Consider the following 19,160-nt stretch of genomic DNA (forward strand, 5'->3'; position numbering starts at 1 on the left):
TTTGTTGTCAGTATTGCCGTTTTTCATGTGACGCTTTTTCCAGCTGATAGTTCTGTCGGTTCTAAAATTCAGAGATTTTGATTGGTTGTTATTGCAAGAAACTTCCGATCTCTAGATATTTTCTATACGGTAGCCAATCAACACAACTCGTAAAATAGATGTAATATCACGCTGGAAAATGCACTTCACTTGACATCATAAATTTAAATTGTTGGATTAACCAATAAGAACGAAGAAATCTTTGTCCAGTTTGATTCATTGGTCATACAAATGATTCAAAATATTTGCAACGCCGAATGAAGAGTGAAGTGCATTAAAACTGAAGGTGTTTATTTATTGGTGTTGTTGGTGCGCACTTGTCACCTTTTGTATCTTTTCATAATTCAAAACCTGGATCTCCTAGACAGTTGCCAAAAGTTGTGGTCAGTTTTAAGACTCCTTAGGGTATTGCTAATAACGAAAAGGTGAATTAGTTATCTATTATATTATTATATGTTTAATTTCGATTACATATCTCGTAATATTGCATGCCGTTTAACCATTAATACGCACGTAACGCGACACACAAACATGAAGTTGTATCCTCCAATTTTTCAAAATCAAACAATTAAACGAATGTTTGGCTTACTAAGTTTTGTTATCAAAAAAACAAACAATTTTTTCATATAGAGTTTATTGTATTCATAATTTTATTTATCATTATTTTCATATATGTACATAAGAATTATTAACGTTTTAATATATGAATTTATCAATACATCTAAACATATATTCATTTCTTATATATTGATTTTTAAATATACATCTAAACATGCGTCTAAATTCATGTGTCAAGTGTTTCACTAATGTTTTTGTGTATATATATTATGATATATTGTTATTCATATATGTAAATGTTTTATCCAAAAATATATTATTTATTTTTATAGAAGTCAGCATGACTGGTGGAAACAGCACTGAAAAATCAGCCAATAATCCTTTAGAGCAGTTTGTATTGCTTGCAAAAACTGCAAAAGGCGCTGCTGCCATAGAACTGATAAGGCAAGCTGTTGAAACACCTGGCGTTCATGTTTTTGGTGAATTATTGGACATGCCAAATATCAAAGAGTTGGAGAATGGACCTTATGTTCAATATTGGAATACATTGAATCTGTTTGCATATGGCACCTATAAAGATTATTTGGAAAATAAAGAGAAAGTATTAGAATTAACACCTACGCAAAAAAAAAAGCTTCAACATCTTACAATTGTCACTCTTGCCACAAAAAACAAATGTATACCTTATTCGGTTCTGTTGGAAGAGTTAGATATAAAGAATGTCAGAGATCTAGAGGATTTGATTATCGAAGCAATATATGCAGACATAATTCATGGAAAATTGGATCAAAAAAACTCACAATTAGAAGTAGATTATGCCGGTCTAGGACGAGATGTTCGACCAGGTGATACCGGTGTAGTAGCTGAAACCTTAGCTGCTTGGGGTGAAGCGTGCGATACAGTTTTATCTTGTATCGAGGATCAAATATCTAGAGCTAATGTTGAGAAACAAAAAGCTACTTATCACAAAGAAAGAATACAGAGAGATGTGAGTGACATTTCTTTCCTTAATTATTTGTTTTTTAAATTGAAATTTAGAAAACATTATATTATAAAATATTATATTAATTACATTATTAATAAAACATTATATACCATTATATATAGGTTCTTTTCTGTTATATGTTCTAGATTACTAATATAAAGAAATCTCTCGCGGCTCAAGCAGGAGGTAGTAACATTCAAGAAGCTGATGTAGCTGGCGGTAGTTCTGGCGCAGGAGGAAGCGAATCGAGTAGAGAAGCCATGCCGGTGCTGTCGGAAAAGAAGAAGTTACAGAAGGTCAAATGTATCAAAGTCAGTGGTAAGTTTTGGAAGACATAAATTTAATAGTCCTTTCTTGCACAATGTGCATTCTTTGCATTATTTATTTGTTCATTGAATCGGATTTTACGTTTCAAATTTGTTGTAAAATGTCAAGCTATATAATCGAATTGAAAGTGACGGAAAAATTATCGAATTTTTGTGTTAATCTTTTAGTTTAGATTATATTGATTAATAAATGAAAAGGGTAATATTAAAATTACATGCAATGGACTTATACCAAATTGAATCTTTTATGTATCTGAAAAATATCGAATTTATAGAGATTTTTAGAGTAAAGTAGGGAAATAATATTTTATAGAATATACTCTATGAATATAATATCAAACAGTATACAAATATGTAAGACTATTCGATTTTATGTAATGTTTATGGGAATTACCATGCTACAATAGCGAATAAAATCAAGATTATTTTTTCTTATTGAAATACATTTGTAAAAATGATTTATTGACACACATCATAGAGCTTTTTAGAAAAATCGAGATTGATTTCAACTTTATTAATAGCTGCAGTATGTGTTTAGGGAAATCAGTAATATATACATACACATACATATTTTACACATATATACATACTTTTACTGTGATTATTTCAAATATCTAATGTAGTTAATTTTTGCTGTATAAATGATTTCGGTAGTTGTTTGTACAAAATTTAGTCATGAATTTAATCATTTATTTATTTATATTGAATATATAAAGAATTTTAATACATACATACAAAGAGTATACCTAGCGAAATATGTGACGATTGTCTTTATACATATACATCGAGCTTTTGAAAACAATGAATCTTTTCTTTGCAACAAAGATAATTTTGTAGGTAAGCTTAAATATTCTTGTGTGATATATCTGTTTATTTTTTTAGACCAAAGACATCATGTTTTATGTTTGTAGGGCGTGAAGAATTTAATTAGGATTTGACTCTAGATGAAAATTTGATAAATAATGCAAGATGCATTGCATATTTATCAATGCATACGTGCCTACCCATTGCCAGTTATCACATAAAATGGTATGCCCATTGTGACGAGTTGATCGATGCTTACTTCCGACGATAGTATCGTTCGTATTGTTTGCGTTCAGACTTTACAGAATCTCGTTTCGTAAGGATTTGTAATCGCTAAACACTTTATTGACAAAGCATGACTAGTTGGAGAGATTGTTTTTGAAGAAATTCATATGTTCAGAAAATTATCAAGGTATACTACTGATGTAGTTTAGCAAAAAAGAAAAAATGTCAATGGTTCATTGAAGAGCGTTGTAATTGCTATTCGAATAAAAGAATAATATATTTTAGTGAGGCTTTTTTCTGTATCCTTAATGCCTCTCTTTCCTTCGTTTCTCTCGTTTCCTTCACACTTGCCTTGTTTCCTCTATCTATTACACAAAACTAATGTTAGGCTTTAAGAATTGTGCAACTTGTAGGTATGCATCCAATATTTTAGGACGGTAATATTATATGTTGTTTTAATTATATTATTATATTATATTATATATATATATATATATATATATATATATATATATATATATATATATATATATACATTTGGATGTTTTAGACATACATTTAGACATACAAAATTTTCTATACGCATATTTACGTTTTTGATATTCCTTTGTCAATACAAGTATATTCATATGACTCTTCAGTGAGAAATTATAATCGTACGATGGTATATTTTCTCTTTCCAATGTGATTTTATAGTGTTTAGAAATATAGTGTTTGAAGTCCAATGTGATTATAGAAATATAGTATTTGAAATACAAATCATAAATCATATGTTTAATTGGGATTTTTAAGATCTTCTGCTGATCTTTTTGGCTAATAGTCGATGGAATAAGTAGAGAATAATTGAGATGAAAGCTTTATAGCAAACTATTTGGATATTTTATTTTTTTGTCGCTCTTTCTCTCTCTTTTTCCTGCGATTTTAACGTTGGAGCATCGTCTTTTCTGTAACTTTTACAAATAAATAGCATCTTTAAATTGTTCTACATTTATTGTATGTCGCATCTGATGCGCGTTAAAAAAAAGAAAATAATAATTAAGGAGTTTTTCTTTTCTTCGTAAAAGTCTATGGCAAGGAAGAGTAGTACGCAATAATTACATCATATCGTCGATTTTATTTCGTAATTTTTATTCTAATAAATACATTATGCTATTATATATATATATATATATATTTTTTTTTTCCTATTTTAATTCATAATGTATTTAAAATATCTTTAGATCGCGTGATATACGTACATATATAATAATATATTATATTCGTTTTGACATTATGTCTTTGCATTGCATTTCTTGGAATTTATACATTGCATAATTATGAATTTTTTTCCATAATTCAAAAGAATATAATTCAATAGATTCGGTACGAGCTAAAACAATAAATTCGTATTTATGATATTACACATGTGTATTATATGTACAATTATCTATAATTTATTTTTTGTATATGCACATATTATATCAATACTTCGAATATCCATCGAGGTATATTTTGTTGCGTTGTTTCATAATGATTTTTATATATAATTTTGATTTTTTTATATAAATTTTAATATTATATTTGCTTCTAAAGTACACAAATTTATGTAAATAAATTTTTTATACGTACGATAATACGCAAGAAATAGTGCTAAATTGCATTTAATATTTTTTCTAATAGTTCATTATTATATTTCTCTTTTGATATATATTGAAATTATAAATCATATGTGTGCGTATATGTATGACAAACGATTAAATATATATGATTAAATAGGATACATGCTATGGATACATGCTATAGGATACATGCTAGGATGCTAATTAAAAGAAAAAAATACTATTATTCTCATATATCTAAAACCTAATAAGAAAAAGGAAAAATAAGGAAATTTTTTTAAATATTTTGAAATGAAATAGAGTTTTATTAATACTCTTTTATGTGTTATATATATATATATATATATATATATATATATATATATATATAATATAATTTTTATACATATACAAAAGATTAAGATATTTTAAATAAATATAAGCAATGAGATTTACTTACTAGTTACATTTCTATATAGATCACAAATTAATGAGAATCTATAGCGAAAAAGAAAAAAAAAAGTAGAGATAATATGAATAGATAAATGATATATAATGTGTATAGTATGTATGTATAGTATATATGTATATGTACATATTTGTAAATGATCGAATACTCGATTGATCGTAAAATCCGATTGAATGCAGTATTAAAAGATTAATTAATTTTTTTATAGTAATTATAAGTGAGAAGAGTTTATTGATATATTATGGTATGCAAACGATATGTTTCTCCCGAATGAGATATATGTATATCTAATACCAATATTAACACAAATCGTTCAAATCGTTCAAATGTACTTGATATTTACATAAATAATTTTTAATAACGTTAAGAATTGCAGCTTGAAAATAGACTTGTACTATCGTTATGATACTACGCTATTTACGGATATTATTTCTACGGAGAGCAATTCCTATAATGTGCAGAAAATATTTCTAGGAAGAAATTTAACATTATAATATACATATATCTACTCTAAAGTATATGTAAATGTGTGCACATATTTTATTTAAATATCGTACGACGCGCGATGAGGAGAAGACGTTAAACTAAATTCACCGTTTTTTATATATTTACAAATACGTAGGTATTTTACATAATAATTATATATTCAGTTTTACGTATTAAATGTGTAATACGAATATTATTCTTTATGTTCTTAGAAAACTTACGAATTTATATAATAAATTTTAGGATATTGTATCTTGTAGGTACAATATCAGAAAATTACTTTTGCTTTAGACGGGAAAACTTTTTAATTTGTTGGATTATATTTACACATTTAAATTTTTACGCGTCATATTTGACGGTAAATAATTTCGAAGATGATTTTGATATCAAGATATGTGACTATACACGAAAAAATAATAAGAATTTCTTTATAATTAAATGTTAATATATATGTCGAAGTATGCAAAAAATAGAATATCAAAAGATTTAAACAATTTAAAAAAGTTTTTTAAAGTTACATAATTTTAACACCGATTCATTTTTTTAATGAATTTATATTAAAAAAGTTATAATGTGAAATTAAGAGAGAGGGGCTAACAAAATATTATGTAGATTAATATTTTCAACACATTTTACATTATATTTTGAAATGTTAGAACGTTTAATTATCAATGTTTAAAATTAACTAACTTAACAAATTATGTTTTTATGTAAAAAATAATTAAACAAGAGAACTCTCTTCACGTTTTAAAATTGTAAAATCATCTTATATTCATTAAATATGAAAGTAAAATTAATCTAACCAATCTTGGTTTCTATTAAAAGTATAATAATTCCAAGAGAATTAATATCGAATTGTTATATATTTATCAGTAAGTACTGTCTACGACTGCGAAATGCACTATTTATTAATTATACAAATACCTTTCGCGCACATTATATTGCATAATTAGATAATGAATATTTTTTAACTTTAAAGTTCATTATATATTTATTTATGCTTGCTTAGTTTTTCTTAATTTAAGATTATAGATTACGAAATATTGTGCATTATGATATACATGTGTTTTTGATACATCATATGTACGATATGCAGAACAAATTTGATTTATTTTTGTTTTGCTCTACTAATGGATAATTTAGAGCACAATATTGGATAATTTGTCTAATTGTTGTTATATTTTGTTGTCTTTGGCGAGGGGCATCTGATGACAAATAATTTTTAATGCAGATATTTTGCGCCTTTTACGTTGAAAAATACATTGACATACTATCGTATATACGAAGAATAAATCAGACGATCACAGGATTCTTTGAGATCGGTTTTAAATTAATAATTAATACGGATTCTCTCTCTCTCTTTATAGACAATTCTATTTTCCGCTATAAAGAGAGATCACTTTGAGAGAGTGGGCCGTTACCTATCCTTGCGTTGCTATTAAGTCGTTTTGCCGTAATCGTGCTGTTTTTTGATTCCTTATTATTCACAGACGCGATTACATCCGGCGATTCTTTATTAATCGCCGCAATGGCTACAAATTCCTTTTCGTTGTTAATCGTTTGAGTTGATCGCGAAGTACGCGTTGCTAATGATTCCCCGTTCTTCTTATCTTTCAACTGCAATTCGTAACCTGCGAACAAAAATGAGGGAAGTCGAATGTGTTAAAATGAAAATGATATTTTATAAAAGAAAAATTTCGAAGTTATATTTACACTCGCTTTGAGTGGAGCAATCTATAGCGATATGTTTTTTGATTGCTTTATTCTGATCGCAAGTTGCGGCTGTCAGAACTGTCGTCGCCGTTACTGGGCCCATCATATTTGAAGCATTTGTGGCTGTTATCGCTGAACTTTTCGTCAGATTAGGCCTTCCTGCCCTTACGGTTGGGCGTACATTTCTCTCAGGTCGGATTAAAATAATGTATAGCTGCGCAAACAATACGTGAATCGTTATTACAGTAAATTAAGCTACAGAAATCAGTATGCACAGGTATTCAGTAATTAAAATTTCATTTTATTTTTTTTTACACGAGAAACAATTCTAAGCTAAATTCCAATTTTCAGAAATTATTTTTTCGTCGAACGTGCATTTTAGGAGAAATATTAATAAGAATACTAAATCTTTAATATTTTACATACCTCGCAACTGTGTGTGTGTATATGTAATTTGAATTTACAATTTTTTTTATAATTTATAAATACTGAGCGTAGCATATTCGACATTGTAAAATTGCAACAATCTTAACGTGCTTGCATTTCAAAAATGATCAGCTTTACCTTTGGACTGAAGAGACAAACCACCGTTACAGACGCAGAAAGACTGATTGTGACCGACATCGAAGTAATTCTCAGTGCAACGTTGCTTCCGGTACCGTAGTACAAAGGTATGAAAGCGCACCATATAACGCATGTCGTATACATTGTTAAACCTACATTAGACATATTGTTTCTTAATGAAGCTCTTCTTTTATCTTGGTTAAATAATTATTATCATACAAATAAGGGATGAAATTTTTTTGAGCCAAGTCTTTTACGTACTATAATTACGTTATAATTGCGTGACCGAATCCATTAGTGCTTAATTTAATTATAAAGGAACAGAAATAGGACAGAATATGGTATGAATAATTATAAAACATAATGTAATGTACGAAGCGAAAAAAATTAACTTACCAATGTGTTTACTCTCGTTGAAGGCTTCCGGAATTTTTCTCGTGAGGACGGCATAGACGGTGCACACGATTATTAATATTGTAGGATACGCGAATGCGATCATATAGCTGGCGTCGATATAGTTATTGCAAACGAGCAAGTTATCTTCCATCGTAGGGTAGTGATGCATAGCTTCGGCGGGATCGACGATTATCCAAACTCCGTTAATTAAGATTTGTACGAATACTAATCCAGAGCAAATAATAAGTTGTGATCGCGGTGATATGAAGGATGGTCTTTTCGCGCTTCCGGCATTAAAGATTCTTGAGATTCGATTGGTCTTCGTTAGTAATGCCGCATATACTACCGTGAAACAGAAGCCTGCGGCAAATCTATTAGCAGAGATGAAGTTATGTTTTTGTTTTTCTCTTAACAAACATTTTATTAATATCAACAAGTATTTTCTACGTATATTTCATATTTCTATCTCTGATTTTGTAGATTGATATACAAAAATTTAGTTCTCTTATTTTTCATCATGTTACGTCTAAATTTTTAGATTTGATTTTAGCCACTGTTTATATCCCGCGATATTATTTAAAGAAAATATTTTACTTTTACTCACACAATGAATTATATGAATTATAGGAAATAAAAAAAGATTGCAAAATTATTGTATAAATTTGTTAATCATGTAAAACTAGCAAAACTCTGTCATTTTTAATTAGATAGTTTTAACATTATACATAGAGAATGTAATTTAATAAAGTTACTTTGACAGTTTGTAAAAACAAATTAATACTATCACGTCGGAACACTTGCAGAAAAGATACTATGCTCGAAAAGATTCACAGTTATTTACCTTTGAATACTGCAAACAACGTCCGTAGGTTTAAGTATCAAAGTGAATGTGACGAGATAACAGAGTAAAATTCCTGACAGAAGAACATAAGATAGTTCTCGTCCAGATGCACGTACAACGGGCGTGTCGTTATGTTTAAGAAAAACGCCGCCGACAAATAACGTGACCTATTTACCCAAAAGATAAAAATCATATGCTTACGCGTGACATATAAAATATACTGACGCAATTATTGCAGTTTGAGATATAAATTATGTCTGTTTCTCTTAATACACTTATAGTCCCTTTTATTTAAGCTGTCAATTCTAGAAAGTTATATAGATTTTTATGAAAGATATAAGAGATACTTACCAAAATTCCTGTTGCAGAAAAAGACATTGCACTTATTGCCCAAGCGCTTTCCGGACGTAGAAACTCTTCCGGAACATCCCGACATATTGAATGAGTTTCGTCGGGTAGTGTACCTCGACGACATTGAATACACTGCGTCTCATCTTTAGGATGTCGTATCTATGTTATAAAAAAAAAGGAAGTTGTTTAGATATTTTTCATATAATTACAAAAGTTGACAGAATAATGAAACAAATTTAATATACATCATATAATATAATTATATGATTTAAGAATATTAAGCTTCGAAACAAAATTAGATAACCATCTTGTATATTGATTCAAAAATTTGTCCTATGATCTTTTTACTTTTTTATGATTAATTAACTTAATTAATCAAAATTGATTTTACTTTTATATATAAATATTTTTTTTACACATTTCTCTTCATTTCTTTTCATATATCCAACGAGAACTATATCGAATAAAAAAATATGCAGTATTTTCAAAACCAGTTATTACGCGAGATAAATGTGAGATAAATGAATGTATACATAAAGATAGATATTATATCTTTTATCATCGAAACTGTGGAAAATTTATAACAGGAGTATTATCTATGTACACGTTTTTTTTTCTTTTAATAAAAGAAGCGGTAAGCTAAAAATTACAAATACATCGAGTCTTGCAGATTAATTATTCTTGACATCATTGACACACCTGATATTGAGTGCAATTAAAGCAATGCCAACAGCATTTTTCGCCCTCGACATATTTCTTTGCTTGGCCGAGCTCACAAGGCAAAGAGCATACGCTCTCAGGTGGTTGAGGATGCCCAAGTTTAAATTGGATTTCTAAAACAATACATGCATGATGACGATGTAGAACATTATAAGCATATAAAGCCCGTACATTCGCACACGTGAAATATGAAAAGGAAAGGGCTTACCGGACATATTCAGTCGCAGTTCGCCTTCCAGGTATTTACCGACACGTATCCATTTGTATTTGCCCGGTTCGACTTGCTTGAAATGTATGATGTTGTATCGCGCCGGTCCGTCGCCGTTCTTGTCGAATCTGAACTTGTCTCCGCTTAGACCTTAAACGTAGTCGTTCGATCGCCTATGAGTACCATGAAAACTTGATCGAGACGTATAAGCAACTAATCACGATAAAGATAGTTTTCACCATATAATAGAGTGTATTATAGGCATTTTTATATTTTTTAAAATTTTATTTAATAAATATATTACATTTATTTGATACGTGAAAGCACCTTAAAATGTGTTAGGTATCCCATTGTTTTATGTAATATAAATTTTCAATGACTAGACTCGCACCTTCGTAATCTCTCCAAGAAATTGTTTTGTCAGCTTACCCTCAAAATCCACCTTACGCAGGTAGTGTAGAAGCGTTATTCCCTTGGTCGGTTTCATAGCATCGCATAATCCTTGCTTTCCATCGCAAAGGTCAAGGTGCATATCTCTGGAGGGAAAGGAAGAATAGCGCTTTTTTTTCATAATTTTCTCGAGAACATACTTTCAGAAATATCGATGATTAAATTTTAATTATACCGAAAAGCGTAAGCGAATGCCATTACTGCGTCGGAAACAAACTGCAGTTGATCCTCGAAAGCCGTGTTTTGTTTGGTGAGACGTTCTTTCGTTGTGCACATTTTTGTATATTTTTTATTATATGGTGTCCGGGATGCATTCGGATATCGGCATTTGAAATGATCCTCCCAAAATTCTAAAAAGATAACGCGAAGGTTTACTTGTGTGACATGTGACAAAAGTATTTGAAAATTCGATATATTATTATCGATCCAGAACGACTTAGCGAAACATATGCTTATGCATTTTTAAATATACATGCATCGAGAATAATAATATTGTATAATTGTATTTAATGCTTTTTTATTTCATTGAGAAAAAATATATAATACATACATTGTTAGTAATTTAGCGCGGTAATTTATGCGCTTATGTTTTATTATAATTTTTAAATTACATTCTGGCTTTTTATTGCCTTTTGTCTTCTTCATATATTTATAAGAGCCTTTATTAGTTATTTTGTTAGTTAAATTGCTGCTTCGATCGTTTTACTTGGCAACCAACGATCACGTTAAATATCAGTCTAGTATTAGTAAAACCGTGATTAAAAGTTTGGCGATATGACAGACAGAGAGAGGAGAGGACGGACGAGGAGGGATGCCGGATGAAGTCGGAGGCGATGAGAGACGGACAAGGGAGCGCGGATGCAGAATGCGAGAGTTAATGAGATGGCGTCGCCAAGTTTCGCTCCCGTCGCAAATTCTGGCCATTCGCTTACCGACGAACCACGGATTCCTTCGATTATTTTCGACGGTCAAGTTGAGAAAGTACTCTTCGAAACCCTTAACGGGATTTGCCTGAGGTTGGACCGATAGAGTGCCCTCGACTTCTGGCTCGTTACCGTTACTCACTAATCCTCTTGCGCTCCAACCGTCACTCCCAATCCAGGAAAAAGCGCCGGTCGCGTTGCATCGTCTAACCGCTCTCATGACCCCGGCAACTTCTTGGTCGGAACCGAAAATAATGCAACCTACGGCAATACAGAAGTTAGAAGAGCTCCGCGAAAATTTCATCCGTAAATGCGGTGCTCTTTTATCGTCTTATCTCTATTACTGCGGCAATTTTCGCCATTGGATTTTATTTTATCGCGGCAAAAAGTCATTTTCCCGAAAGCAAAAAGATTAAGCTTTTATTGAAAAAAATGCCAATGAAACGTCTCGATCCTCATCGTGGACGGCGATTCCTATGAGAATCAAGATTATACCGGATCCGGTAGGAATCGATAAGGGTGTAAAAAAGAACATAAGGTCGAGCCTGACGGAGCCGAGAACGGTTAGTTACAAAAAGGTCTACAAGGAAATTCTGTATAAAATTGATGTTTATTGCGAGATGCTTTTTTCTTATCGGAAAGTGATGTAATAGATACGCTTAAGCAATCAAATGTATTGTTTGCTAAAATCGTATCTATTTTTCTTGGAGACGGAATTATGTTTTTTAAGAAAAAAATGTTGTGAATATTAATTTAACTTATGCATTTAAGAAAAAAATGTTGTGAATATTTAATAATTTAACTTAAATCTCGTGTATATTAAGTTTTAGTTTAAAATATCATTACTTGCATTTTATTATGAGGCATTAAATATATACTGTTTATGGAATGCCATATTACTTATTCTTATTTTTTTCTCTATATATCTCTATATATCTTTTGAGCTATTAGTATTTTGTGAAAGTATTTTTACAAAATTTAATAAACATTTCAATGTTTTTTTTTTTTTTTATTTATGAGATACGTCAAACGATTAATTTTTGAATACAAGTTTTTCTTTAGAAGAAGAGTTTATGTAGTCGAAAATGTGATTTATTTATCAAAAATGTTGGTAGAAAGTTATGCAAGTATGAAAGATTTGAAAAGTCACCGAGGGATTTCAAGGTTCAGGATCGCGTTGAATGGATTAAATGGATGAAATATTTATTCGCCCAAGGTAGAAACATCTTTGCCTGTTAGACTGAGTTGCTAATCCCTATTTTTCTGAAATAAGATTACCTCAGAATGTGTTTTCATTTCAGCGTGTATAGAAAATCAATTATATTTCTTGTTGTTGTATATATGTGAATGGAATAAATATGGAGACAGATTCATCTGGCAATGTCATAATTTTGATGCACCTTACAGCCATTTTCGCTTTACACCATTTCTCATTTTACGTTCGCGAAAATAGCAACGTACATTTGTTCGTTTCTCTGCCATCCATATCCTGGGTGTCTGTCGTATTTGAATTTTCTCGTGAATTTACATCAAAATGTTTAAATGTTTTCTTAGCGATGCGTGTAAATACTTCGCTGTTAGCTATGAGAACGATACAAATATAATGTAAATTATAAACGCAATTTCTGCTTGTATACACAAACTGACGTGAAATATATATTACATTTCCAGTCCATATAATCATACAAAGTTTAATTTTATTTATCTTAACTTTTATAACATAAAGCAACATTTAAATAAACTCATTACTAAGGTTGATATTTATTATAATTTGATTTGAAATTTTACATATTTTTACATATGTTACTTTATTTTTCTTAACAATTTTTATGAGAATATTAATATCTTAATTAAGGACTCTCCCCAAATTTAAATAAATTCTACACAAATATCATACATATACTAATTTTCTTTTAAAGCCAAAATCATTGAAAATGATACAAATATTAAAATAGATTATTTAGTTTTTTGCATTACGCGAAATATTTTGTTGTTTCTTTAATGATTTGCTGAAACGTGTATGCGAACATTCGATATACAAGTTAAACTGCGCTTGATATCCTTCCGAACTGCAAAGAAAGTCAGGGATTTAGCATTCGCTCACTTAGGAAGATCTTAGGAAGAAATGAGAGAGTTAGATGAGTTACGTAGATTTTGAACAAGTTTTGGACAAAGTGCCATTTGCGGAGTAAGTCGCATTTCCATTTCGTTAATGAACCCATTTCGTCACTCTGAAATGAATCGAATGGGGTTCGGAGTCTTTGTTACGTTCGCCATCGATACAATTCTATTTCGTAATTCTGCATTTGCGATTCGTTTATATTTTGGAATAATTTATATTGATTAAAAGGATGAAATCGCATAAATGAACAGATCGCCATGATACGAGGGCTCTCTCTAATCTCTTTCTTTCTCTTTTTCTCTTGGTAATAATTTAAATCCTTTTTAATGACATTTATCCCACCGAAGAACGTATTATCGGAAAAACGTTGATTAAGATTTCAATGCGGTTTACTTACAGACTGGTTAATAGATTTGTAATTTAGGAGAAAAGAGAAAAAGAGAGAGAGAGATACATAATTAGTTTATTACGTTGATGTAACACTCTCTAGGCACATTGAACAAAAGATTTTACACATAATGAATATATATAAATATATACATAAAATACGAATATGCATGCATATATTGTGTATGCTTTTAAAGGCATTAACCATAGGAGAGAGAAAAAATATAATTTTCATTTATCTTTTTTTTTCAACATGAGTATTTCTTTTTGTTTTATTAAGTCCCTATCTCTTACCTCTTGCTCGTGGTTTTGTCAGCAACTTTAAAATGATATTATCGTAGGCGATCTCCTCGGCAACCCCAGAATCCTTTACCAACTTTTCTTTGATGGCGATACATATGTTATGTTTTCCTAATAGCTCCTCGAGTTCCTCAAAAGCCTGCAACGTAGAGAATAGAAAAAGATACATTTTATTGAAGACATTTCTAATAATGCATTGTATCTAATGCATTGTATCTAATGCTGGTTCGTAATCTTCATCGAACAGCTTGAAGCACATAATGCTTTGATATCTTTTGGAAGAGAAACGGACATAGAATAGAATGAATAAAAGATCGGGAAGGAAATGTATTTTAATAGAAAAATACAAGCTTAAATGGAACATCTAAAGACTCTGTGTTTTTTTACTGCAAAATAAATCATGATAGAGATTATACACATATATGTAACAAAGATCGCCGCATTGGCATTAAAAACATGAGCACATAGTAGTACAATTATTATTCTATGCTTGTGTGTGGAAATAGTATTTAATAGCTATTTTTATTAATAAAAGTATTAGATATATTAAACAATCTTTGTCTAATTTAAATTTAGATCAATTGTAATACGATAACACTACTATTTTCTTCATCTTTGTCATCGTTATCTTTTATTGTCAATAGAAACATTCGTTTTTTGATAGATATATAATATTAAAAAAATTGCCTTATAATAATTGAAAAATACATAAGGTTTCGAATTTACATTATTGAGATTTTTTTGTTGTATTGATCATAAAATAAATTGACACACAATTGACTTCCGCAGTTAGATTCCGATAGTGATGTAGAGAAACCTCCGTTACTTTGTCGGACAAATGGACATTTGTAATAAAAATCCTCATTCGTTCCGTGCTTTTGGCTTTCGATTGCTCGTTGAAAAATGTTCCCTTCGTGCCACGAAATCATACACATGTATATGCGTGCGCGCACGTGTCTGCCTTGTGTGTGGGTGTGTGTGTGTATCGATTCGCTTCTCTTAGGCTACTCTTTCTGTGCATTTTTCGTATGCGATCCGTGTGCTGAGTTGAGATCGCTGATTTCCAATCCTATGGCATTATCGATTAGTTGCGTCATCATATGGAAAAACGTAATTACACATGAATGTGGCATCTTTTCTGCCGTAATTTTATTCATTTTTCGAACATTTCTCAAGATAATGAGTCTATAATAAAAAAGAGTGAAAATTTTCATGCTTTTAATCTATCATAAAAAGCGATTTTTATATTCTATCATTGTATAATAGAATTCGCTCAAATGCTCGACTACTAAAATCACATTTTCTTCACTGCGATAATCTTACGAATGTCCAGCAATTATATTTGTTAGACGGATTAATAAAAAGTTGATAGATTTTATAATTACTACATGAGAGATATTAGAGTGATGTTTTCTCTCTTGAAAGATTAAATGAATAAAAGGATCATTAACAGTTCTATAAAGAAATTCTATAAAGTATTGTTGAGAGAGACAGAAAGAAATTTGTAGAATTAAAAATTTGAAAAATTTCTTACATTTTTCTAAGCAAAATATAAATAGAAGAAAATATACTATAACAATTATCAAAAATTATAAAGAATAATTTAATAAAACTAATTATGCTTGAATAAAAATAGAAAATTAAAATACTAAATTAACATTTACAATTTTTTGTATAATCAATAAAAATTTCATAAAATATATAATAATTAAGCGCGATGAAGTAGAGGAGGGGAAATCAATATTGATATAAAATCACAATTAAAAGATTTAAAAATATTTATATTATTTCTGAAAAAAAAAATACTAAAGAGATACTGAAGTCAAGACTAAAGAATAGAGACCGTGATGTTTTTTATTATTTTACTATTATATTATCTTTGAAAAAATAATAAAATATCCAATGTAAAATAAAAACACATTGGATTAAATTTTACTGGTATACCAGTATGAATTATTCTAATTAATACGGATCATTCGAATCATTGTTTATTGTTTGACGAGGCGCGATAAATTATTAGTTAAATCATCTCTGGTTGGAGAGAGTGGCTTCAAGTTCCTATGTACATATTATAAATGCAAAACGCAGTCCTTCCTTCATTATTATAGGACGCTGTTGGACATCATAATGCTAACCCTTGTTTTGACACGCGCGAGAATTGAATTTAGATGCGCCATATAAATGCCAATCTCATGGCATTAGAAGACGTTATTTAGAGGACCCGTGAAATCGAGAACTCTCGAATCATTTGCGTGTCTCGCTGACATTTATCAACTTCATTTATATACTGGCTCGACCATTATATTTATGACGTTGCGAGTTATATTTTATATTGCGAGGGGATTTGAAATCATTGTTTGAGAAAACTTTATACTTCATAATAGTTATGATTCAGTTACATTTATTTGAATTTTTCCCAAGTTATAGAAACATGTTCATAACAAATAAATAATATACGGCTGAGATGAACTTTTTGCATTGGCAGAATAACATTTATCTGTAGCAATGAATCTTGTTCCGTTTTTTTCAAAATAATGCGAACAAAATATGAAGATGTAATTTAATATAAATTAAATGTATTGTTGATTTAAAAATATTTAGAAGAAGTGTCTATGTGTATGAAGAATATCCCATAGTTGAAAAATTTAGGAATCATACGCGAGGGATCGTCAAAAAGATAAGTGAGATATCTCAAGAGAATAAAAGAGAGGAAAGTTTAGCGAGGGACTACGGATTTTTCACAGCTCTTAAATATTTATCACGCTAAAGATCTTTTTGAACTTTTCAGTATATCTTTATTCTTCGTACATATTTACGGTTATTATATTTCGGAGGATTTTGTGTATGTTGTTATTTAAGGTGCCTTAACCAAAAGTAATCACTTTCTTCACTTATCTTTTAAATTAAAAGAGATAGGAACATATATATATTAAATTAAATGCTTTAAACTGCATTCTATTTTGAACATAGTGGTTGCTTTCAAAAGCTGTCTGTGTTAACGAACGGAGAGGTATGCATAATATTTTTATAATAATGTAATATTTTGATATGAAAAAAATTGTAGAGTTGTTTGAGAATACAACGATGTATGATAATGTAAATATTTTATATATTATATAAGTTTTATCAACTTGAAATATTGCGGGCGACGTCTATCTTTTTATTGGCCCTGCGATATGACCAACTTCTGATTAAGCATTATGATCGAATGACAACATGACATATGTCAATCTTTATTACACGAATCAGAAATAGGAGCCATATAACAGGGCGGAAAGTTGAAAAAAAAACAACATTGTCCATGATATTTCAAGTTGATAAAACTCGTAAAATATTTGCATTATATCATACATTGTTGTTTTCGTTTCAAATAGTGCTACAACTTTTGTCATATTAAAATAGCCACATTATTATTAAAAAATTATGCATTTAATTTGAACCATTTAATTTATATATATATATTTTTTTTTTATTTATTATGGTTTATCTCTTTTAGTTTAAAAGATAAAAGGGGGTGGCCACTTTTGATGGAACACCCTGTATATTTCGTTATACTTTTCACAAAATGACAACATGACATATGTCAATCTTTATTACACGAGTCAGAAATAATGAATAGCACGAATATAATATGAGCTTTGTTGAAAAATCTGTAGACGAGTGGAAAAGATCGTTTTACTCGCCATTCACGTAGTATTTAAATTTCATCGGTCAAGTGAACAAAGTGTGTTTCAAACAAACATTCCTTCCAGAATATAGATGAAGCATTTTTAATATCAAAGATCTCGAGATATTTTCTTTATTTTGATTTATTGAAAATTTCGCGTTTCGAGTTTCTATAGTTCGCGTGCAAGCACATTTCAGAAATAATTTACCGTTTTTTTAATGCGCGAAAATACTGCGGAATTTTTCTGAAGACTTTTTGGGTTATTCTACGTGTAAACGAAACTACATCCGCCACTCAACTAATCTCCGATTCTTTAATTCTTTAATTTCCGTTGTAACGATAACGTCGGTAATTGCGAAGCATGCAAGATTGATTCTCATACATGGAGGAATCTAAATAACGTAACAAAATGTTTTGTGTTTTCCTTTTCTCGCTTGAAGAGGGGAATATAGTACAATATTATAAATTCCATCAAGAATTCACGCACAGGGATAATCACTATGCATATATGATAGATGATAATGAAACTCTGATCGGCTGGATAACGTGGGTTTTTTATAATCATAATGTGAATTTTTTTCTGATTGTTTCGCCAGCTATTACGACTTTTTTATAATTAAAATACAGATTAAACAAAAATTTCAGAAATATTGAAATATTCCATTGATCCCCAGTAAAAACATTTACATTTTACTTCGTCTTATATTTATATTTTACTGATTATGATAGCAAGATTTCACTAAAGGATCAGCCATTACTTTTAACAGTTTCTTCTCAGTGAAATTTTACTGCTTGCAGGGCTATACTTAAAACTGAAATTACTGGCTTATTTGTGATAATACACTGATTCTATTTAAGAGAATATGAAAGATATAATAAAAGATCAAAATCATTTCTCGTTGCATCTTCTAAATAGGACTACGTCGCTAATAGTGTCATGTACGTATGTCTGCGAGATTTAATGCAAGCATATCGATCATCGCGTTTTACTCCCAAATGAATGCGACAATTGTGTGATTAATGTTACGATCGCGTAAATTTGACGCCCA

At 29.8% G+C, this 19,160-nt stretch overlaps 2 protein-coding genes across 5 annotated transcripts in view; one reads left to right on the forward strand and one right to left on the reverse strand.

Moving 5' to 3' along the window:
- The first annotated feature begins 259 nt into the window (after positions 1 to 259).
- The window catches only part of LOC126851037 (COP9 signalosome complex subunit 7), an 80,012-nt gene continuing 61,111 nt past the window's right edge, over positions 260 to 19,160 (forward strand). For 2 of the 3 annotated variants that reach the window (XM_050594615.1, XM_050594607.1), the window contains exons 1-3: positions 260 to 464; positions 930 to 1,585; positions 1,729 to 1,900. In XM_050594615.1, coding sequence (XP_050450572.1) covers positions 938 to 1,585; positions 1,729 to 1,900 — 820 coding nt within the window. In that variant the 5' untranslated portion in view covers positions 260 to 464; positions 930 to 937. Of the gene's footprint in view, positions 465 to 929; positions 1,586 to 1,728; positions 1,901 to 2,819; positions 3,222 to 19,160 lie in introns of those variants that run through there. The other variant, XM_050594599.1, reaches the window with a different exon arrangement.
- Positions 6,122 to 19,160, reverse strand: part of LOC126849343 (metabotropic glutamate receptor 2-like) — a 117,774-nt gene continuing 104,735 nt past the window's right edge. For both annotated transcript variants that reach the window (XM_050591082.1, XM_050591092.1), the window contains 12 exons: positions 14,439 to 14,583; positions 11,645 to 11,896; positions 10,888 to 11,062; positions 10,692 to 10,798; positions 10,263 to 10,412; positions 10,034 to 10,167; positions 9,335 to 9,493; positions 8,984 to 9,150; positions 8,143 to 8,513; positions 7,747 to 7,898; positions 7,183 to 7,396; positions 6,122 to 7,100 (listed from right to left, as the gene is read on the reverse strand). In XM_050591082.1, coding sequence (XP_050447039.1) covers positions 6,853 to 7,100; positions 7,183 to 7,396; positions 7,747 to 7,898; positions 8,143 to 8,513; positions 8,984 to 9,150; positions 9,335 to 9,493; positions 10,034 to 10,167; positions 10,263 to 10,412; positions 10,692 to 10,798; positions 10,888 to 11,062; positions 11,645 to 11,896; positions 14,439 to 14,583 — 2,274 coding nt within the window. In that variant the 3' untranslated portion in view covers positions 6,122 to 6,852. The remainder of the gene's footprint in view (positions 7,101 to 7,182; positions 7,397 to 7,746; positions 7,899 to 8,142; positions 8,514 to 8,983; positions 9,151 to 9,334; positions 9,494 to 10,033; positions 10,168 to 10,262; positions 10,413 to 10,691; positions 10,799 to 10,887; positions 11,063 to 11,644; positions 11,897 to 14,438; positions 14,584 to 19,160) is intronic.

The sequence above is a fragment of the Cataglyphis hispanica genome, chromosome 1, assembly GCF_021464435.1.
Source record: "Cataglyphis hispanica isolate Lineage 1 chromosome 1, ULB_Chis1_1.0, whole genome shotgun sequence".
NCBI lineage: Eukaryota > Metazoa > Arthropoda > Insecta > Hymenoptera > Formicidae > Cataglyphis > Cataglyphis hispanica.